The sequence below is a fragment of the Echeneis naucrates genome, chromosome 12 (genome assembly GCF_900963305.1).
Source record: "Echeneis naucrates chromosome 12, fEcheNa1.1, whole genome shotgun sequence".
NCBI lineage: Eukaryota > Metazoa > Chordata > Actinopteri > Carangiformes > Echeneidae > Echeneis > Echeneis naucrates.
Window position 1 is genome coordinate 6,593,959 of NC_042522.1, and position 23,209 is coordinate 6,617,167.

At 40.9% G+C, this 23,209-nt stretch overlaps 1 protein-coding gene across 1 annotated transcript in view; it reads right to left on the reverse strand.

The window, feature by feature from the left end:
- Positions 1–2,237: 2,237 nt before the first annotated feature.
- The window catches only part of grin3a (glutamate receptor, ionotropic, N-methyl-D-aspartate 3A), a 37,232-nt gene continuing 16,260 nt past the window's right edge, over positions 2,238–23,209 (reverse strand). Inside the window, exons 4-11 of the mRNA XM_029516417.1 lie at positions 19,208–19,877; positions 17,839–18,222; positions 16,878–17,023; positions 14,630–14,745; positions 13,702–13,853; positions 10,286–10,447; positions 9,936–10,006; positions 2,238–2,814 (exon numbers count right to left, since the gene is read on the reverse strand). Of these exons, the coding sequence (XP_029372277.1) occupies positions 2,238–2,814; positions 9,936–10,006; positions 10,286–10,447; positions 13,702–13,853; positions 14,630–14,745; positions 16,878–17,023; positions 17,839–18,222; positions 19,208–19,877 (2,278 nt within the window). The remainder of the gene's footprint in view (positions 2,815–9,935; positions 10,007–10,285; positions 10,448–13,701; positions 13,854–14,629; positions 14,746–16,877; positions 17,024–17,838; positions 18,223–19,207; positions 19,878–23,209) is intronic.

A 23,209-nucleotide genomic window follows, 5' to 3' on the forward strand; every position in this document is an offset into this window, starting at 1 on the left:
TGTGTGTGTGTGTGTAGCAGTATTTGACCATGCTATGTGTTTATTCACTGTCATCCTTGGCTGTTCTGATCGCTGCTCCCTGCCCAAATTTCTGTCCTCGAGCAATATGACTGAAGAATAATGCAGCAACCAAATATTGTTTCAAGGTAGGCAGCAAAGTTCTGAGTGGGTTGGTTATGAATGACTGCAGGCACTTTTTTTTTGTTGTTTTTTTTTCATCATAATGGAGTATTTTGCGGTGGGGGGAAATAGTGAATCACTAAGGCTTTGTGGTAAAAAAAAAAAAAAACACACACACATATGTATGTTTTTTTTAACAATGATTTATTTACTGATATCATCAAATAAATCTTTGTTTTAAAACAACACTTATATGCGTGTGGGTTTGTTTTTCTCCAGCTACATAGCAAATAAATCCTTAAAGTGTGGTGTGTCAGTCATCGACATCATCCTCTGGGTTCACTGTCTCTTTGTCTTACTGTAAAAGAGTTCATTACTTTTCTGTGAAAGCAAATCCCTTAAATCCTCACAAAAAAAAACAAGAATTGCATCGTAGACTGTTGAAATCATCAAGCCTCTGGTCCTCACTTGAGTCGCTCAACAGTAACTGCACATTCTTGCTAGAAATAAAATGGCGCTGAGTGGGTTTTTGTTGTCGTTGTTGTTTGTGTTTTTTAAAAAAAAACACACACTTCAGGGATCACTTCATACCTTTACTGTTTCAAGGTTATGGAGGTGTAATAATTGAGTAACCGAACTTGAGTTCAACAACACCACATTCTGCTCTCTAACGTACTCTGTCTGTGAAATTGTGTCAGAAGAAAAAAAGGTAATTAAATTGAGTGCAAAGAAGAGAGGTAATTTTTAATAACAGAACACCCAAACAGAAACGATGCAAGAAAACCGGTCTCATCACAGAGGGACTGTTTCAGTGTGTTCAGTTGTGATTTGTTCATCATAATTAAATCACATGCCAGAGTTCCTTCACATTTTTCTACATTTTCATCTTCCATTTGACAATAGGTTTGTACCCCCCCCCCCCCAAAAAAAAAAAAAAAAAAAAAAAAAACACTTTATTGTGTCACAATATTACAAGAGCACCGCTATGACATCAAGAGGCCGCGCAAAAAGGTTTTGTATTTGGGTCCCTGACTAGCGAAGCCATTTTAAGTTTAACTTATTACCTCTTAGAATTCAGAGGCCATTATGAAAAAGAGAAACTTTTTAATCATAACGTAAACTCTGACAAGGTAAATAATGATTTGTTGGTGCAGCTTTCCTTAAGAAACTAGAAGTGCATCAGTTAAGTGCAGGACAGTATCATACAGTGAACCATAAATAAGATTTCGTATAGGCCTAGAATCCATTCTTGATGAATATGGATGTGTCTCACCATCACTTTATTTTTTTATTTGAACAACAGCCCCAGTAACCTTGAAAAAACTATCCGGAGTAAAATGCCCTTAGCCAAACTGTGGAAGGCCAGAAACTTTTTGCATCAGTGGCGAAATCCACTGATCACCGGCAGCATTTCTTTTCTCACGTCCTCACAGATATAAGGTTTCAGTAAGATACAGGGACATTAAGACTTAACTGGCTGAGTTCAACCTCAGGTCATTTCACACTCTCAGCGAGTATCAACATACGACTCAGGTGCATTAGCCCATTAAGCTTAAATACCAAGTCTTCATATCTATGATCAAGCTTATCATCATGGCAAGCAAATCTGTACCCTGGAAGAATCAAAGCTTAGACTGAAAGGATGTGAGGGATGAAAGGATGGAGTGGAAAGGGAAGGGAATGGAAATATTGGGAAAAAAATTGAAAGATCAGGTAAAGGGTGAAAAGAGGTGTGGAAAATGGGTAAAGAGGAGCTAAGATGAGGATGGGATTGCACAGCTCTTCAGTGACAGCAACAAGCTGAGAACAGATTTGGTTGAAGAGCCCTGGCTCACCTTTGTCCACTGGCCCTTGTCTACTCAAAGCACACCATCTAGAAACGAGGAAATGACCCCCTGCAGGATCTGACCCACGGAGAATATTTCAGTCCAGTGTTCAGGGGAAATCCTGAGTCTAAGGGAGGGTTGAGCTTCTAGTAATCTGTGAAAAGGTTCCAACTCCAAAAATCAGGCGAGGATCCTTTTCCAGAACCTACAGGAGGTTTTGGAAAAATCATCGCTTGTCTAACCAGGTTTTCCTGGGAAGGAAAAAACAGAGGGGAAAAAAAAAAAAAAGCTTCAGAACTCTGGGAGTGTGTTCGTGTGTTGGTTAGTCTGCTGGTGGGACTGGGGATACTGGGCAAACTGGTTAGACTGGAGAGTGGAGGGTTGACTGGGTGCAGTCTGGTTTGCTTGCTGGTTTTCTGATTGGTACTGTTCAAGCTCTCTCTTCCTCCGCATGGCTGACTGGAGCTGCTGCTTGATTACGAGGATTTGACCCTCCAGTTCTGACAGCTCCTGAACCAGAGGTTTCCGACCCACGCCCAGGCCAGGGCCGCAGTCACCTGCGCCCAAACCCCGGCACTGTGGTAGGCCCTGTACAGAGCCACCATGGGCAGGCCCCAGTCCTTGGCCCAGTCCTCTCCCCAGCAGGTCAGTGCGACCGTTAGAGGTGGTTACTAAGGGCAAGTGTTTCTCCAGCAAAGCAAGAGAATGGGGATGAGGCAGGGGAGAGGGGGGAGGCGGGGGAGGAAGATCCTGGGAGGATGGGCGTTCCAGGTCATTCTGCATCTCTTGTGGAAGGACCCTGCGTCTGTTGTAAAGGGCGGACTCTGAAGGATTCCAACATGCTGACTGGTTATTTCCTTCATTGCACCTGAAGACAAGATGAATACAGAGAGAAATGAAAGTGAGAAAATTCAGAAAATTCAAGCATGCCGATGTAGGAGGCTATTAATCATCTTAGAGGTTGAATCCTATCAAAGACCAACACCTCAGAGAAGTCTGACTTCATGAGTCATACATACAGCGGTACACATTATGCCAACCCTTGCACTCACACTGTAAGTACTTTGTTTGGTATAATTCTATGTACATTACATGACAAAATGCTATTTGGTGGGACCACACAATGAGTAACAAGATTAATTTGATACATTGGCTGTACATTTTGAGTGTCACATTATTGTAACGACACTCACATCCAGATTCTTCGAGAAATACGACAACTATCACGAATGCTTGCCAAGGAATAGTACCAGTGTTCTCCCTAAATGTCCTATTAGATGAAAAAGGCCTTTTTGTGTGTGTCCCTGGGTGTGTTCCTCTGCGATCTATTGTTTATTGGTGTCTATTTTATATTTGTTTTTACTGTTTAGCATTTTTTTGGTCCACCAGTTTGTTCCAAGTGGATATGTTGTAACTCTAGTCAGCCTCATATCTGTCAACCTTCTCTGTTCTTCACTTATACAAAGACATTTCACAATATTGCATATTGAAGTTGGATGATTTAACTCTCTACAGTATTTCTAGCTGCTAATGTGACTGCAGGGTGTAGTTTTTAGGAATACATTATTCCTTTTTTTCTTGTTACAATCGTGTTAAATTGGTTTCTAAGAATGCAGATCTCTAACCCTAACCCCTAACTCTAACCCTAACCCGACTAGCTGGCTTCATGGTCACACCACCTTTTCAGTTTCACGAAAATACTTGTAAAAAAACAGCGAAACAGTTTTTTGTGAATGCACAGTTACACCAGCTTCATTCATCCCTTCAAGACAAAGAAAGGAAAGACCTTAAATGCCAGCTGGAAATCAAATATGTGTCTAATATATTTCCTCCAGCACCGATGATTTCACCATCCTGGAGGTCTACCTTCATCTTTACTCTAATGAGCACCAGCAGCAGAAACGTGTGTTGAGGGGTAATGTGTCAGCTTGAGCTGCCATCGCGAGCGTCATGTTCCATTCAGGATGAAACACATCAGCTGACACTTGGGATCAGAACATATCCTGACTCTTCGAGCTACACCGGGGAATGATGGAGGGGCTGAGTCATGCACAATGAGCGTCCATTTTACAGTATTTGGCCTGCATCCTCCTCAACTCGTGTTCTGCATGACAGTGTGGAAGCATCCGCCAAGCTTGGAAGAAAAATATTCATTGGAGCCGCTGGAGCCCGCTCGGGTTCTCCATAGTGATATAACAATCCCTTTGATTGTACTGACCATTAAAAAATCTGACACATGAAGTCATGGACCTTTGCCTGAGTTTTTTTTTTTTTTTTTCTTGTTTTACACACCATGGTAAGAAGAAGACAGAAAGAGAGTGGCATCAGCAATATTAGTACGCAAGGCTGGTGTTGGGTTTAGAGAAAATACCAGTGAGCGTTCTTGCTTCACCAAGCTATGGAAATGCTTTGTGTAATTACTGTGATGTTTATCTTCCGTTTAATCCATCAGCATTAATAGTTTTTCACAGCTTTGATAAATATCATCATTATGAGGTATAACTGTAAGGACAACATTCAGAGTTTCGATCCAGAGAAACCCCCCCCTCCCAAAAAAAAAAGAATAAATAAATAAAAGATGGATTTAACCAATTTATATTCACAAAACAACATGGTGGCAAACAGATTATTATTGGATTTTAATGGCAGAGCTACGGCATAAAACTTTTTATGAGTCTTAAACTCCTGAGATCACTTTGTGCTGTCCTTCACCAAGAATAAGAACGTCACCCAGTATATAAAATACCAATATGATATAATACATACTGTTCTCCCTGTCAGCTCTAATGGTTCCTGCAGTCATTTATTCGATCACTCTGACTTGCCAGGAGTCATGGAAAATAACAAAATTCAGTTTCCTCTGTCAAACAGAAACCTTTCCTATCAATTGGACCAGATCTGCAAGCAGAAAAATAACCACGGTTTAATTAAAGGGGCAGGGAAAAGAAGAGAGATCCCTGAATATATGAATTGCATCCTAACTTAAGAATGCTGAATCAAAGGTCTTTTTCAGAAAAAAAAAAAGGGACAAGATGAATCTAATGAGATACTCCTGACATCAAAAGAGACTTTAAACTGAAAGAGGAGACATCAGAGTATAAGAACTTAAAAAGAATTCCATCTTAAAATGATATGTGCACCTTTGACAAGAAGGCAGCTGTGCTTACATCACGGCTGCAATGAAAGAGCCTACTTTGCGATATTGTTAGTGTTATCAGTCTTCTTAACCCTTAAATCTGCGCATAATCACACCCAATGCTGGCATCTTTAGAGGCACTCCTTGTTAATGTTGAAACTGTCTTTGTTGCATCGATGTTCTGTAACTAACTAAGCCATATCACAGCAGCAGAGGGCTGTGGAATGTGGAAAAATTTGGATTTTAAATTAAGTCACCTTTGCATCCTTTGCACGCATTGATTTTTCATTGGTTTGTATTTAGTCATTATGAAAGCTTGTCATGGCTGCTGTGAAGAATACAGTGCAAATAAGGAATGATTCTTGTTGCCGGTAATAATGCTGTCCTTGCTAGTTTTTACTCTTTTGTGTTTCCTCTCACTCTCTTCATTTTCGTAGGCTGCAGGAGTGCAGGTGTCAACTCCAAGACATGCTTTTTTCAACTTGTCCTGATATGAATGGGAAAGATGTTTACATTATTTCACTGGAAAAGACGCAAAATTTTTATTTTTTTCTGTCTCGTAGATATGATTATATTGAGGTGTCCCAAAAGAATAATAATAATGACAGCAGGTGAAGATACGCACCATGCAGCGCTATACAGCGCCATGCAATGTGTCTGGTTTCCTGTATGGAGCCAGTTAGTCACTCACGCCATAGTACAGTGCGTTTGTGTATTGTGTATAAGAATATGTGCAGCTAAAAGAAAGACACACTTGGAAGTTTTAACTGTGAGAGTTGTGCAACTCACTGTGTTCATCTCATTGGAGTGTTTCTCCATTCCTCACAGAAAAAGGGAATTTTTCTTTGTGCGTATGAAAGGGCCAGAGGTGTATACACACGACTGCAAGACTGCCTAGTGAGACAATCCATTCCGTTTCCACAACTGCTGCGGGTTAGATTCCCTCACACCTGTGTTTCACGAAGGCCACATCCTTCCGCCATTTGCAGCTTTCAGATTCCCCCATATTAATTCCAGATGTGTCCGTTCCCCTCATACTCCCAGTTTTCTGGTTTGCCGGACTGTTTTTCTCTTTTTAGGATATGCCCAATCTCTCATTTACATTTCCATAAATATTTATTTCCTCCATATGCAGTGGCTTTCTGGATGTCCTCGCGGCCTGCTGATCCAAACTTTTTGGTTGCACGAACTACATACAGATTCCAAGGATACTGTCAATACGTTCAATCAGTGCAGACACTTCAAAAACACATCAACCGCTGCATCTTATGAGAGGAGGACATCAAAGTCTTAATGCGTTTTTTACCTGCAGCAGCTGTCTATGCTAGAAATTAACCACTATTTCCCAACACATATGTCAACACAGATGTCGGTCACAACAAGACATCGGCACAGCTTGTAGCAGTGTGAATAGGGGACTGTCCTTCAATAAGCAGGACACAGGTGCAGCACAAAGATATGGACCCTGCTGAAGAGTCCTTGAGCTGGATATTGAATCCCCACCACCTCAAGTTCTGCACAGCTTTGACTGACCTCTTGATCACACTGTGGAGGATGAAAACATTACTATCAATTTTCAACTACTTGTGTTAGACTACACTTCTTTCAAATTGAAGTGCACTACAGAGGGATCTGAGATCCACACTCCCTGCCCAGTCATTTGGACACAGCGGAGTTCCCGTGAGGTCTAGAATTGATCCTTCTGCGAAACGCTGATGGAGGTGAGGAATTAAATTAAGAATTGTATCCCGCTACAGAAAAGGGCAGCAGCGTTTACACAGTTTACCTTTGTGTTTGGGATGCACAAAAACACTGAGCGAGGTTAAGTATCTGAAAATATCTGGTAATGTAATACATGTGAAATAGAACAATAGCGAAATCCTGCGTAAAAAAAAAATTAAGGGCACAGTTGTGGGCCATGTAAAATAAATGTCGGCATAATAGATATAGATTTTTTGAAATAGTAAGCTCTGGAAAACAGAAGATCCAGTGGACTAATTCCCAACTAAGTTCTCAGTTTGAATAAGAACATAGCAGTCAAATCCTAACTGATATTATTGATCCACTGGAAGTTAGAGGCATTTTGTAGAGTGATGTGACCTTCGCGCTGAGTTTGAAACTTAATTACGCCATCTTAACTGGCCTTTGGGAAGTGTTTAAGGGTATTACAGACACTGCTCCTAATTTGCTCAGTCCTCTCATGCCCTCGGGTTTTTCTACATCCTTGTTAGCACAGTCAGGAAACAGTCGTTTTGAACCTCATAATTTTTACTTATGGGCTCCATTTGCTTCATTTGGTTATGTAATAGCGTGTTTTATCACCCCCCTTCAAAAAAACAAAACTAAACAAACAAACAAAAAAAAAAACAGTGAATATACTGTGGAATACTTCTTCAAAATGTGTGATAGTAACAGATTTGATACTCATAGAGGGGTTTGGGGAGCCTTCTTGTGACCAGCTCCCAGTTGTACAACACAAAATCCCTCCTTTCTTTCTATACAGCGCTCGCACAAGAGATGTCACCGACACACAAGTCTTCTAGAAGACACGGACAATCTGACAGTAATGGGTTCTGACTCTTAGACAACGTGCAACCACGACACAGAAGAGCTTGACTGAATGAGCATAATTATGCTGGAAGTAGGTAATCCATCCTCATTACCACAGGCATCCGTCACATGGCCTTGGCTCCACAATTATCATGTGTACTTAATCCCCACTTTGAGTGCTCCACCTGAGTGTCCCCTCAGAGTGCGTTGCTACGTTGGGATGGATGTGAAATAGACAGCAGCAGGTTATAATAAAATCTTTTGCTCAGCAAAAGGTTGAGGATTGTTTTGATTGCTCCTCAGGGTCCTAAAAGAGAGTAACCCCCCTTCACACATCAGCTAGGCTTTCATGACCACAAAGAACAAGCTCCAGAGTGATGTGTTGGCAACTTGTGCAGAAATCAAAGACCAATATAAAATGGGGGTGCACCATGACACAGTGGTGTCAAAATGACTGGGAAGATTTATGTCACTAATCTGAGCAAAGTGGCCCGCTGCGCCAAACAATACTCTGTGACGTCAGCCTGAGATGATGTCCTCAGTATACTTTACTGATAATTACCTTCCAACAGACTGACTGTTTCATTTAGCTTCAGATTAAACACTGGCCCACGAACTGCCACTTGGATGTTAATTGGTGTCACTTATTGCCAGCCGAATAATGCAGCCTGTGGTCTGCGGGAAAGCCTTCTGTGGATCTGTAGGGTGAATCAAGGTCAGATCAAATGTGCTGGTATGAACGTATCCCTTCATTTAGCGTGACATCTATCTCTAAATCTGTTTTGAAATCAGTATCGGACCAGCTGAGCCCAGGCCCTTATCAGCTGATGGGCGCTGATTGGCTCATTCACGGCTGCGTAATTCGTAACAGGAACAGATTGCTCGTCGCTCAGGTGAGGCTCGACCTCTGGCCGTTGTTGCGCGACTCGTTCGGATTCATTTGGAATTAAGGGTGGACCGCCTTCTTCTCTGCCGGTGGAAACTTCACGGTGGCGGCCGGACAGCTGAGGTAGGTTTGGCTTGTGTTGTTGCTGTGTCACTCAGCTGCTCGGGTTCAGTGTCATGATGAACACGGATCACTGGCTTTCCTGGACTCTGCGTGCCCGCAGGTGACTTTGTGCTACTGGATTTGTGTACTTGCTCGCACCGTGTGTGTCTGTGTGTGTATTCATATGCAGCCTACTCGGAGTTTTTTTTTTTTGTTTTGTTTTGGAGCTGCTATGATACTGAGTGAGTCTTTCCACTTGTGGTTGAAAGTTGTTCATGTCCTGTGTGTATAATTTAACTCTAAAGTATGCTTTACTCAGACGAGGTTGTTTTTTTGTATTTTAACTTTATCTTGCCACATCTTTATATTAGAATAATAAATATTGAGTGTCAATATGAGAGGTGCTTGGTGGCGTTCAGGGGAAATTGCAACATGTCTTAGACACATTGAATTGAATATTTACCCTGCATCAGGATACTGTTTGTATCCTGCCACATGCAGTATTTATGAAGGGGCATCCAGGATATTGTCTGAGCTCCTTCTCACATAAGGAGTGCTTTGCCTGTATGCAAGGAAGCTGAAATCTATCTGTTGCATATCCAAGATAGCAGATCACAGTGGATTTGTGTATTTTTTTTTTTTTTTAAGTACCTCCCTGCTTATACTTAATAAGAAGGGAATTATAATTGTGTTTTGGCGGATTAGCTCTCTCAGCAGAATCCGTATTTCTGCTGAGATTCATTGCAAGCTCCCTCCAAACAACAGCCTTTTGCACCATTTCCCACCATTACTATTTGCTATAAGTGGTCACCCTGTTGACATTGTGAATGAAGTAATGTACTTGTAAGGGAAGAAGCATCATGTTCTGGTGTTCAAAGACTTAAAGTGGTAGAACAATAATGCTGCAGTAGTTTTGCCACTCTGAAGATAAAAATACATCTTCAATGACGAACTAAAAAATTATTTTGGAGTAGCTTAAAATATCTGGGAGGACTTCGATATTGGTGAACAGCAAGTGTCCCAAGTCAAAACAAGATACATTTAAATGAGTTGACTGGGCTCAGATAACATTCAGTTCAATCACTTAAAGGTCCCATGTTGGAGGTATGAATCTGTTTAGCTCAAATTTTATTTATTTATTTTTAGCACTGATTTCAAGTTAAACCAAAACAACTTGAAATGGTAAAATGTGGGACCTTTAAATCAAATTCATGAAAATATTGCACTTGGCATCAATGCAATCTGCTATTTTTCTGGATTCACTGGATTGAACAGGCACTGAACTGAGCCCAGCCCTTAATGACGAGGACAGTACCTCTTCTCAGGCTTTGTAACAGTTGGCAGTTTGTCGTCAGTGAAGACTGAGTTGAGGGCCCGGTGTAATCTCTGGAAAACAAGCAACACATTGGTTGTAACATCCTTTTGAAATTGTTTGTCTGTGATTATTCTGGTGTTTACTGGGAAACTGTGCGTGTGAAGAAGCTACATCCAACGCTGTCACTTTCTAAAAGCCTATGGACCTCATTAATATACATTCTGCAATACTTAAACTGAAGGAGTGGAATACTTTTATGCTTGAAGTAGTTGGTGCCTCTCTGGATGCTGCGTTCCAGCTCATGTTTGAATGTGTGTTTCGCTGTGCCATGATGCGTGTATGTTTTGTACCTGGCTCGTGTGCAGCCAGTATTTGAAGCGTGGTTCCTTGACCCTCGGGATCACCAGCTTGTACACAATGTGTTCTGCTATTGTGGTCAGTAACGATAAGGCCACTCCCACACACAGCATCACAAACAGGCCGGAGAAATGCTTTATTCCCATCTGCAGCGTCTGGGGAAAAGACAAGAGTTTTGAGGAGCAATGGAGGTGGCAGGCATGACAAGAAAGTGGGAAGATGCATGCATATCTACTGGCTCTAATGGAGCAGTGGTTGTCCGAAAAATTTATATCCAGGAAGCGCAGCAATTTGAAAAAGTCCCTCAGATTGTGCTACATGGCAATAAAACAGTCGAAAAACAAGATTACACAACTTTAACATTTATATCTTTAATAATTTATCAAGCCATTTGACTTGGAATTCCCAGAGTCTCTCTACATGTAGTATGCAAAAGCTACATAATACTGTAAATGCATACTGTTTTTACTTTTGCACAAAGTACAGCATTGGGAGGTCAAAAGAGCAACCATAGGAAAGACTGACATGTATACTAATTATTTTTTTGTTTGCACTTTAATCAAAAAAAAAAAAACAACTGAGAACAATATGGAAATTGCATGCACAAACAGCCTTATCATGTGGAAGCAGATGTTTTCAGCAGCTTCTGGTTGGTGTGTACCGCCAACATTTTAACACTTGTGTAATTTTCCTATTATTTTGCCACTATAACGCATGAAAGGTGTGAACCTATTGATGTATTCTCCACAGTTCCACTGTCACTATTAAAGAAAGGTTTCTGCCGACCTCCTGGGAGTCATTGGCTCCTTTATTTTTTTTTTTTTTCTCCAAAAAGCCCATTTTAAGAACAGTCTGCATAGACAATACGCTGCACCGGCAAATGTCATGCATCACCCCTCTCCCCCACCTGCGCCCTTAACACTGCATTCAGTGCCATGGTAAAAGCTTTTTAAACAAAAATTGATGTGAGGAAACTTGACACTGAATCTTCAAATTGAATAACTGTCATCACAAACTCGCAAGGAAGCTACTTTAAAAACCCAAACAACGTGTCCAGTATCAACTCAGACAGGCAAGAGTAATGTGAAATCTGAACTGAGATATCAGTTACTTGTCCTGGAGATATAGGCTACCTCATGAGTTTCATTTGAATCACTTTCTCTCCCCTCGGATGTTCATTTGCATGTTTTGCATGCAGCATGTTTATGTTCTCATTCCCTTCTAAATGCAACAGTGTGGAGAAACGTCAGTAATGCTTTGGCAATCTGCTCATGTAGTGATCTCCAAATGTAATATCACACTTTTTCCTAACCGAGCACTTGTTGCCGTTACTGCAGATGCGCGTCCTCATAAGAATCTTCTTACTGCAGAGTACAGATATTGCTAGCGATACAGCAGCTTCTATGATTGCATTATAAAGTCATGTTGGAAGGAATGCATGATGGATTAAAATCGTCATTGCACTATTGTGACTTGGCGAGCTGGCAGTAATGACATTTCAGAGAGTGGGAGCTGCCGACTGGGGCAATAGGGACAGTAGTAGTATCTGACACAATTCAAACTTCACAGGTATCGTAAAATAAAATTATTGGTATACTATGATATGGTAGTATCCTGTTTAACAGTAAGACAAGATCTCTGAACGTGAATGACACTGATCTAATATACTCAACGGAATAAAAAACGCGAGTTGGTACGAATCCACTCCAATATTCCTTGCTTAAAGTAATTCTTTGGATTTGCATATTGAAGCTCATTCCGTGAGTCACAGAGAAACACTTCCTGGCTCTTGCGACAACATAGAAAAATCATTTATCACAGCAATCTTATAATTCACAACTCCACTGTGCTTTTTACCCTCTTTGGTTCGCTTCCCTCCCAGATTTATTCCTCAAACTTGTTGCAAAAATCCATGAATAACTTCAGTAAAGCGCATAACACTAGTAATGTTAAGCTTGGCCCTCCTAATGTTAGCTAATTGAATAATATGTCATTTATTAGTATTGATTTTAGTACCTCAAACGGGATCAACTTCTCTGGGGTGACAGGAAGCTGGTAGGATGCCAAAGAGTTTGGCTGCCTCACTGAATTCAATCCATCAGATTTTTCATCTTTTGAGGATCCCGTTGCTGCTGGTGTAGCAGCCATTCATCGGAATAAAAGATTGTAAAGTTAAAAAAATAATGCTGAGCAGGGCTAAAGTGAACCAGCCTTGTCGGTTTTCACATACTGCTTATATCACACAAATATCCTGCTGATGCTGTCCAGTGTTTATTGTGACAGCAGGTTGTCACAGTGTCAAAACGTTGTAGTGACGACTAAGCTGCATTCGTATCCGAAGTGAGTTTAAAGCATCAGTCGGTGGGGATTTTACTTTGGCCCGTATTCTGTATATGACGTTCTACAGCGTTTAGTTCACCGTGACAGAAATACGAGTGTGTACATGGTCTATTATATCTGACTTGACTGTTTTCCGTAGCTGTACGTAAAATTAAACAAAACACTGCCTCAACAGTTTTCTCTGCCCTCTTTATAGGCTGGCAGAGGAGGAGTGATGCTGCAAAATGAAGTAAACCTGGAGCCATTTAAATGTCTGCAACTGCAGATAGCATCAAGTCTAGCTGTTACACAGCGGAAAATGGCTCCCTTCAGCAACACTGAATCCTTGCCACTGTAATGTCGCACTTCTGCTGCTGCTGCGTGTCTTCCCCTAGATGGTAATTTACATTTGCGTGTTTGGTATTTGGATGATTCCGTCATTCAAAAGCAAGCACCATGGCTTGGTAATTATGAACAACCAGCTGATTATCATATCACCTGTCACACAGTATGCGCGAGAAAATGAACAACAAAAGTACACATACGGGAAGAAGACAGGGCAGGGGAGGTACACAAGAGTCACTTTTCAACTCGTGCTGGAAAATACAGAATGTGCAGTCTGTACTTAGCAAGGAGAAGCGCTTAGGGATTCAGCGTCTCAGCTGGGAGGAGCGATCATCCGGCCGCTAAGTGAGCAAAGTGGTTTGCTGCTGCAGAACAGCAACATAGACTTTTGGGCCCAGGCTGGTTAGAACTAAAGTTATGCCGACATAGCTTGGTTAGCAGCTTGATGGTCAGGGGCTGGCGTCTGTAATGGAGGGCAGCAATTACTGTTTATGGAGGTTGTGCAAGTAGAGCAGGGAACATATTCTGCCAGAAACCAGGAGCAGAGTCCTTAAGAGGAAAGGCTTTGGAAAAAAGAAAAAGACTTTTATGATCCCAATTAACAGAAAGTAGTAGATATACAGAAAACTACTTCTCTATAATGACAAAATGTTACTTCTCTGGTCTCCACCAAATCTCCATGTGATGAGGACAAGCCAAAGCAAAATGGGCTGCATCTGTATGTAGCAAGCAATGCTGGCTTTACCTCAGTCACAGCGAAGCTGCGCTTCCCGCAGGGCACAACCTTGTACCATTTGTCATGCAGCATGTCCATGAAGCCATCTGACTTGTACTGACTGACAAGCTCTGAGATGTTGGAGGTAAGAGGAGAGTTCTGAGGGAGCCCGATGCCATAGCCTGCCAGTAGACACATAGTCACACACACTAATCAATACAAACACTTTACACCCGTCATAACACCACAACCGTGTGCTGGCACTTTATTATCTTTACTGGATTAAGGTTGTGGACCAGAATAAGAAAAACAGCTGATGAGCAGAAATAATGGCAGTCTTGACAGTTTTGCCGGAAGCGTGCACTTGAAAATGTCAGTATATCTTCAAATTTCTTAGCATGCCCAGAAAGTGTGACAAATTCAGACACAGCCAATTACAGAAGTATCACATCGTGGTTGGAAACACACTGATTGATCTGTATGGTATCCTAAAGGCTTATGAGTGCATTAAGTAATTAACAACAACAACAGGAATGCAGGACTGTGGTGGCCTGTAATGGAAGTAACCACCATGGGAAGATTTTCACAGTGGGAGGAAGAAGGCTTGCTAAATGGACCAGAAATTAACACACTGCAGAGAATGAGAGCTTTTGAAAGCCTGAAGATTAACTAATGTTTAGAGGGTACAATGGCTGACTCTTAAATTTCAGAGTCTGCAGAAACGCTCACGATCAGTTGGTCTGCAGTCATGCAGAAAGACTTTTTTTTTTTTTTTTTTTAATTAATTAATAAATTTTTTTAAATAAATCAAGTGACATTTAAGAAAGAAACATTAACTAACAAGACTATGCATGTCTATAGTTTTCTCTTCAAATCCACCTAAAGACAGCAACCCCCCCCCTTCAATCTGTTAGGGTCTGTGTATGGAATATAATTTAGTTTGTAATATGAACCTTACCTTCTATTGCAAAAGGCTTTCCAACTGTTAGAGTCTTACAGTCTGCATCTATGGAGACCTCATAGTCCAGCAGAGCTTTGTCCATGATGAATGCATCCAGTTTCTGAGGGTCAGCCCTGTAAACACACAGCCAGCGCAAAAGCACATGTAGCACTTTTCTGCTTGATGAAAACGGCAAAACTGTTTCTTCAAACATAGAAACGGAACGAGATTTCAAATGACATGGTTTGGTCACTTATTTACAACACAAATAAAGACTTCAGAATCTCCACAAATAAAATACGGCTTTTGATATAGCGAATGTGTGTACTTCAGTGTTGAAGTGCTGCATCAGGATCGACCTGAATGACAATTAGTTCTCTGAAAAGCCAATCGTTCGTTGAGACACTGATACATCTGAAACCCCCTAAATTCTTTATGGTGCCGAATCTGATATTAGGATGAACCAAAATGTCTTCCTCTGGCAATCAACCACAGAGTCTTACTCACATTTTCAAACAACCATCTGAAATTCACAGAAAATAACCTCTGACTTCCAAAGATGTGGAATCCAATCAACCTATACCTGGCATCTTCATTTTCTGCACTTGCCGCTAAGATGCTCCTCTTTCCAGTTAGTCCATTCTTTATTTTTCTTATTTTTTAACGCTTTCACTTCTTAAACATGTAACACACTCTAAGAAGTGAAGCTGTGAATAATGCATGAATGGCACTGGAGAATAATATTTAGCGTTGACCTTGTGGGTGGTGAATCAATGGGCAGTGTGAAACAATCATTGAGCATCAGATGTAAATTACTCGATAGATTCCTTGCAACCTTTTTTCATTGTATGGGATTTTCCAATAATTCCCCTCATCATTTGGAATTAAAATGACCATCTGTCTGCTAATCATTCACTGAAATATTATGAAGGGGAGCTATTAAGTTACAACAGTGAGAGTTTTAGGAATTTTGCAGCTCTGAAGTGCCTTTGAGACAGCTAAAGCCTACTGGACAGAAGTAATTTTTTTTATTATTAATGCAAGACTTTTTTTTAATTTTAGTATGAAGGATAATGTTTCAAATCCTCAGCTATCTTCTTCACATGAGCATGTTCATAATCACAGGCTGAATCAGCTTGCAACTTACGTCCTTGGTCCTTCCACCATAGTGAGAAACTGCTGTTATGTTTTTTTTGACCCTGATATCTACCAATTAAATAACTACCCAGCATGATGTTTTTTTCTTCTTTAACATCTTCCTGCAGAAAATACTTCTAAAATGACTCGTGCTCAAGCATCCCATGGCATGAATGGAAAAACAACCCACTGCTGACAGGGGGCCACTTCTTTTGTGCGGCTTTATTTCACACAAAGTAATTTGAGACACCACAGTTCTATTAGTGTTGAATCGCAGAAGTTGATCAGGGAAAAGCCTTCATTATGAAGTGAGACCTGTTTGCACTCAGGTTGAAACGCTGTTGTAATAAATAATTTTGCTTTGTATTCAAGCCTCAGCTATGATGTGAAACTCTTTCTCAAATGAAAATGTACAGAGGAATATTAAAGCCCGACTGCAATATCCTCAGCATCACCTCCACACAAAACGGCCTGTTTTAATAGCTGTTGAAAAACCAACAACTTTAACATGATGCACATAATGAATGGCGTACAGTTTGATAATGTAACCAATGACTAATGCTCCTTGTGGAGTAAACCTTGAAACACCAAGTATTCAGTTGCATCGCACCTCACTTGTATGCTGTCTTGTTCCCTGGTCGTAATTTTCGAAAGATGACATTTTTGTTTGAACCCTAGTAAGCATTTTACAAACTCAGTAAAGAAAAAATTGAGAGAGATTTTTTTTTTCATCCATTCAAATTTTTCTCTAACTAGCCCAGTCATTCCAGCCGCTGTCTTTCACTATACTCTTGCTGGACTCCATGCAGATGCCGGTTGAATGTGGAAGCAGCTTAGGATGACAGCAATGGCAGGGTAAGGAGGAGGGTGAGATCTGAATGCAAACAGGCGGCCTTGCAGTGGAGAATGTCAGCACCAGGGATGCATTCTATACATTTATTTCCCACTAGATTTTGTCTTTCCTTTGACATGCTATATATATATATATATATATTTTTTTTTTTTTTTTCCCCCCCCCTCTTAGAGCCGGTCCTGGGAGATAACTGTTATTGAACATTAGAGGACACACATGATGGTGGAACCTGTTTCAGTGCGCTCCACTGTTTGTGTACGTATAGCAGCGTCTTACTTGAGGTGGTGTATGCCATCTGGTGTTGCTGGGACGTTGTATCTCCTCATGTACTCGTGCATTTCAGGGAAACTCTTCTTGACATAATCCTCAGCGCTGCTTTCCCTCACTGTGGCAAACCGGAATCCCTGAGAGGGATGATGCAGCTGCAGAAAAGCAGGAAAAAAGCTAAGGTGTTTCTTCTAAAATAACGTCAAAAAGCATTGGCCTTTCCCATTTTGATTTGTTGGGCTTTTTTTTTTTTTTTTATTGTTGGTATTTTTAAATTCCCTAATGAGAAAGAAAAACTTAGATCCCTCAGAATTCTCTCCTTGTATATGATTCAGTGAATTGCCTTACACTGATTGCCCTTTCTGATTAAAAAAATTTCATTTCGAAATGTATTTACTGACTAGAGCCTGACTAAAATTTAGAAGATATACTTGAACTTCCAGTTTGCAGTTTCTTTGGATGTGCGTCGAGGGCGTTTTCATGGAGAAATTCCACAACAGCTTGTTAATTATCATAAACTCATCCATGTTTGCAACGATGGTGAGATGGTGTTCTGGGAATTCATGAAGTAAAAAAACAAAACAAAACAAAGCAATAGCTTTTGCTATTTCATTTGATGTTTTTACTTCATTTTATAAGTAAAAACATGTTTTGACTACATGAATGTCCTAAAACTGCAAATCTGTGACCTTACATATATAAAAAAAAATAATAAAAAAATTGTTTCCCTCTGACTGATGGTGCTCTAACCGGCCCCTGAATATCATCAGATTCTGATTAAATGGAAGCAAATTGTGAACAATGAGTTTCCTGATTGAGTCCCACCTACTTTAAACCAACAAGTGGAGCACGCAGAAATATAAAAACTAAAACTGGTGACCCAATAATATGTTCCTAATTGTGAAAATATTTGCAGCATTTTGAGTAAATTGTAGTTATTTGTATGATTGCACCTTTCTTATTGTCTTACCTTTGGGTCATGTATCCCTGATAGTTGTTCGTAGGTTTTCTCCCCGACCATGACTGCGGCCAGATTTGCTGTGTAGGTTGACAGACAGAACAGACAGAAAATGGCCCAGAGATTCATTAGCAGACGACCTGTCCAGCACTTTGGGGGTTTGATGGCCACGGTTCTCCCAAAGAGAATAGCGTAGCACACGTTGAGCGCAGAGGAGAAGGAGAACACCCGGTCTCGGTTGCGTCCGCGTGGTGTCATACCAAATGGGCTGTGCCACTCGTACAGGGTGAGGAAGATGGCGGTGACGTGGAGGGAGACAAAGATGCCGAGCCACATGGACCAGTGGAGTGGCCACATGAAGGCCCCGATGGGTGCTGCTGTATCACGAGTTCGAACCTGGTGGTGATGGTGGGGGGGGGTCATTATTTGATCATAATGTTGCTCCTAATGCACAGCATATTTATATTCACAGTAACTTAAAAAAATAAGTGTAATATTGTCTAGTTCTGATCGGTTTTATGATAGTTAGAAGTGAAACTGAACAACAGGATTATTTTGTCCCGAATAAAAATTTATTTTAATTCCATTTATATATATATATATATATATATATATATATATATATATATATATATAAAAAAGACCACAGTGATTGGTCATTTTCTCATCATAATTAGTTAACACTAATTATGCATGGTCCTGTTTTACTAAAAGAAACGAGCATGAGAAACAAAATGTGACTACAGTAGGCAATGTAGGAAAAAGGTCCCCTTCGCAACATCACCCTTTGCTGTATAAATTATGTACTCAAATCGAATAAATAAACTAGCCATGTCAAATTCAGACACAGATTTGTGTTTATCTGTTATCATCTGAAGAACTGAGAGTGAAAGGTGGTATTCCTATTCAGTGAGAGGAAACCTGGAAACGCACAAGAAGAGGATAACAAGAGAATCATCCGCAATAAATAAAGCATCTGTAGTGGCATGTTAAAAAGAGGAGAGGATAGAGTGAGTACCACCATCACCATGCTAATCAACCGATGAGACTAGCTGGAGTAATTGTAGTAATAGTGTCACCTCTCAAAGCCGTTCACTGCTCACTGGTCTAGACCCACATGGAGAAATGCATTAGAATCCAATAACGTGTGGCTTGCTGTAATAATTCTCAGCCATATTGATACTGACCACTAGCATATCAAGCGTAAAGAGTTGAGGTGAGGTCAATGACAGAGCAGAGAAAGATGTGCCAAAGAGTACTGGGAGGAAGTAATAAGAGGAGGAGGGAGAAAAAAAGAGAGAAATCTATATATAATTATAAGGAGAAGAAAAAAAAAAAAAAAAAAAAAAAAGGCATGCAATGAGAAAAGAACGGCACTGACCAGAATCCCAAGGCTGGTGGAGAAGAAAGGTGAGGTAAAGTCAATAACTTGGCTCCTGGCTGAGTTAATGCTAAAAGAAGTGACGGCCAAGTGGGCAGCGCCACTGAGCAGATCGCCCACCAATCCTGTCCAGCGACCATTCTTAAACCCCCCGTACTTCCCGTCACCAACGATGTAGAGGTCAAAAGTGAAGCCCATGTCCTCTGCGAGCTTCTCCAGCAGGTCAATGCAGTATCCATAACAACACTTCTTCAGGTCTGTAGGAACCGATCCGTTGGGTCCTGCGAGGTTTTGGAAAAGTCCTTGCAAAACGGAAGATTCATTGGTGAGCGGGTCAAGACACAGTTGGCCTGCGGGACACAACCCGTCCCCGTCCACCTCACGGGTGAATACAAACGGATGCTCCACCAGTGTCACTACCCGCATGTGAAGCCTCGGTGGCCGGCGCCAGTCACCTCCGCCCCCTGAACCCGAATGGTTTGGCCAGGCGCCCTGGTCCATCAGAACTCTCCCCCTGCGCCAGCGTCCCAGACGGGTCCACGTTGGCCGGCCTAGGGGGTCCAGCTGAAGGGACCAGATGTATTGATGGGCCTCTGAGATGACGTGCTGGCTACGACTCTCTGTGGATATAAACCCGCTTTGCCCCTCAAATGATGTGTTGGACAGAAATCTGAGGGGGTTGAAGAGAACGAGAGGGAAAAAAAAAAAATATGGGGAGGGGGAGGGTGATGGGAGCGACAGAGGACACAAGAAGAATTAGACCATTTTCAGTCTATAATTTCAGTTATCTTCAACGAATGTCACTGAAATAAATGCTGGCGGTTATAAAGGCTGGTGTGTTTTTAAAGTTGAAATTGATCAGCTTTTGAAGCAGACTTAGGAAGGTCACAATTAGCTCGCCGGCACAATGATCTTAATTAATAAGAGGCAAATCAGCAAGTTCCCACTCTGAATATTCAAATAAACATGTCAGGAGATGCAGTTACTGCAGTACTTTATACCTGCATACAATACCCTGTGGTATAAAAGAGGTTTTAGCCTTTGAAGTCACTGTGACCTTGAAAATTCGACCTCCAGAATCAAATCAATGGATTTTTAATCTAAGTAAATATTAGATTAAATGTTGCTGAGATGTGGTGTTTCAGTCTATACGTACGGACTGAAGGCCTGATAACAAAAGGCCTCCGGCACTGGCCAGTCCATTGATCTACCCAAAGCTGCTCCTTTTTTTTTTTTTTTTTTTTTAATGTTTTTGGTGCTGTAATAAAATAACATCACATCTGACTTTTGTTCAGATTAACAAAGGTCGTTCTCAACATTTCAATTACAAATGTCCATTATTACAGTTTTTCTGGCGAAGATGCCAACGTGATCTCAATTCAAAACTACCTTAAGACATTTGGCTGAATTCAGTGTATCGGACAGACCCACCTGCTGCTAGTTAGTTAGTTAGTTAGTTTTCGATCCGCGCTTGGATCTCGTTTAGACTAAAAGCCTAAACTCTTGACTCTGTCTCTTGAATGAGACATGCAGAGTTAGACTGAAGCGCGATACTAATACAATCAAATTAACTGAAAGATGCACAGCAGCTGAAGACGTTTCTGCTGCTGCTTTTTTATTTTTTTTTATTTTTTTCTTGCTATTCATTTGGCAGGGAGAATATCACTTTTTTGCAGACACTTTGTAGAATTTATTTATTTTTTTTATTTATTTCTCCGTAGCTGGGATTTATGGGCTTAAAAGTACGATTTATGTTTTACCCTTGGTTAGTTTATACAAAAATTCCAATTTAATGGTGCAACACCAGCATCGGAGAGGTGTATTATCTTGGTGGCCCCAGTGGCTGTCTTGAAGCGTGTTCGTATATGTGTATGTGTGTTACAGGATAAGACAGACCACGGTCCAGTGATCACGCCATCTCTCTCACTGAGCCATGCTACTGGCTGTCTGAGACTGTCAGATACCAGAGCAGATGCACAAAATTGCACACGAGTGTGTGCGCACACACACACACACACACGCGCTTGTCTATTGGAATGGATATGTTTGGATTTAAGAAAGTACAAAGGTGTCCATTTGGTGCAGGGAGACGAGCACTTCAATTCGCCTTCCGGAGGTAATGATGTAAATGATGTGACCTTTTCCAAAATGTTCCGTCTGTGTCACCTTGCTCACTGGAAAATGTCCCTTTCCACCACCTTGTCTGTTTTCCTCTGTCTTTAACAGACTTGGAACCAAGCTGACAGCTCAACCGGTCTGTGAGAAGGTCAGTGTCGTCAATGTTGCTTGTAAATATGAAGCTACCTGGGGAGTGTGTCCTTCCCCCGGCTGTGCACGGTGGAAATGACAGACTCTTGCACACTTCGCACAGTGCGGAGGGTGTTGTGTTTAAAAAAAATAAATAAATAAATAAAAAAAAATAAAAAATACAACAACCGAAAAGGCTTTTGGTTAAAGGCTGCATATTACAACAGCTTGCACCGTATGTTTAGTCAAGGCCTTGATAACATTTTAAAGGGTTTCATCTCAAAAATGTGAAGTTGCAGCCACTTTCTGACTAACGCTGGCAGGGTATGTCAGCAGAGTGGAGTTGTATAAGTGGAGCTGAGTGCTTCGCATTTCACCCTGCAGTGAGAAGTTGCCTCTTAGAAAGTCAGAGCCGCTTAAAAAACCTGGATGTGAGTGGCCAAGTTGAACACAAAAATGCAAAGAGAGCACATGTGCATCCTTGCATGGGAATGCATATTTTAGTCTCCCTCTTCTCATACATGAAAAGGGAGCAGACAGACCAATAAGCAGAAGTTAATGTGCTGTCACTCCACTCCAATCAGATTTCAAAATGCTCATCAGATCTGGGCTTGATTGTCATCCCATCATTAAATTAGCAGTTGAATTGCTCTAATCAGACCGGTTTCCAGCAGTTTAAGTAGATGAACTGATGCGATTATCGGACTTCTCTGTTTCTGATGTCTTAGGCTGTTTGAGAACTCGGGTGTCATCTGGAATGTGTTTGAGTTACCTTCAGTCTGGAGAAGGCAGTGTTCTTCTGTATGTATTTATTTCTGGGGATAGATTACAAAGTATAAATTTTAAGTACTTCTTTTTTATTTTTGTTTTCACTACAACTATGGAAGAAAAGTTGGCCCTCTTAATGCAACCTTTTCATTGCCGTTGTTACTATTTGCCTAACAAATTAAGATCGATACACTATGATGATCTTAGACTTTAAAATATTGTAATCCCTCGCTATATCGCGGTTTCCCTTTCAGTGAAATGTACATGAGGGGATACATCGTGGATTTTTTTTAAATATTCAATGTAAATTAATATTGCAGTTTCCTCAGTACATCGCGGGTTTCTGCGGCCCATCGAAATTTGGCTTAGTCTTCCCAGATGATTTCATAGATACCACACGATTGGCCGATAGAGGAGACACGACCAATGAGAGCATGCTGTTCAGTATCCTGGGCGCTGATTGGCTTAGTGACCGCAGCCTCAGTTCCCAGCATCCAAGCTTTCATCATCCCACGCCACTCAGTTTGCTACATTTGTGTTTGAGTGTAGAAAATATTTGGTTGTGTTGAGGCTTTATAAAAGCTTTAATTTAAAAAATATACTTTACAATACCCTGAAGAATCACTTTAGCCAATCCTGTTTCTATGTTGCAGGGGGTTCTGGAGCGTAATACCCACGATAGTCGAGGGATTAGCTACAGCTAAAAAGTGTTGCTCACAGGGAACCATTTGCTTGAATAAAACGTCTGTAGGCATCATCTGCCAAAGAGAGTTTTGAAATGTTTATAAAGAATTTGTCTTATTTAATATAGTACTATTTAGTTCATTTTCAATGAATCAAGGTAGATTTAAAAACTAATTTAAAACCGCAAGCATGAAAGGATTCCTGGACTTGAAAGAGTAATGGTTTCATTATTTAGAATGAATTGTTTAAAATCTAAATTTTATCTCTGATCTTTTTAAAAAGAACTTTCACATTAAGTGCAAG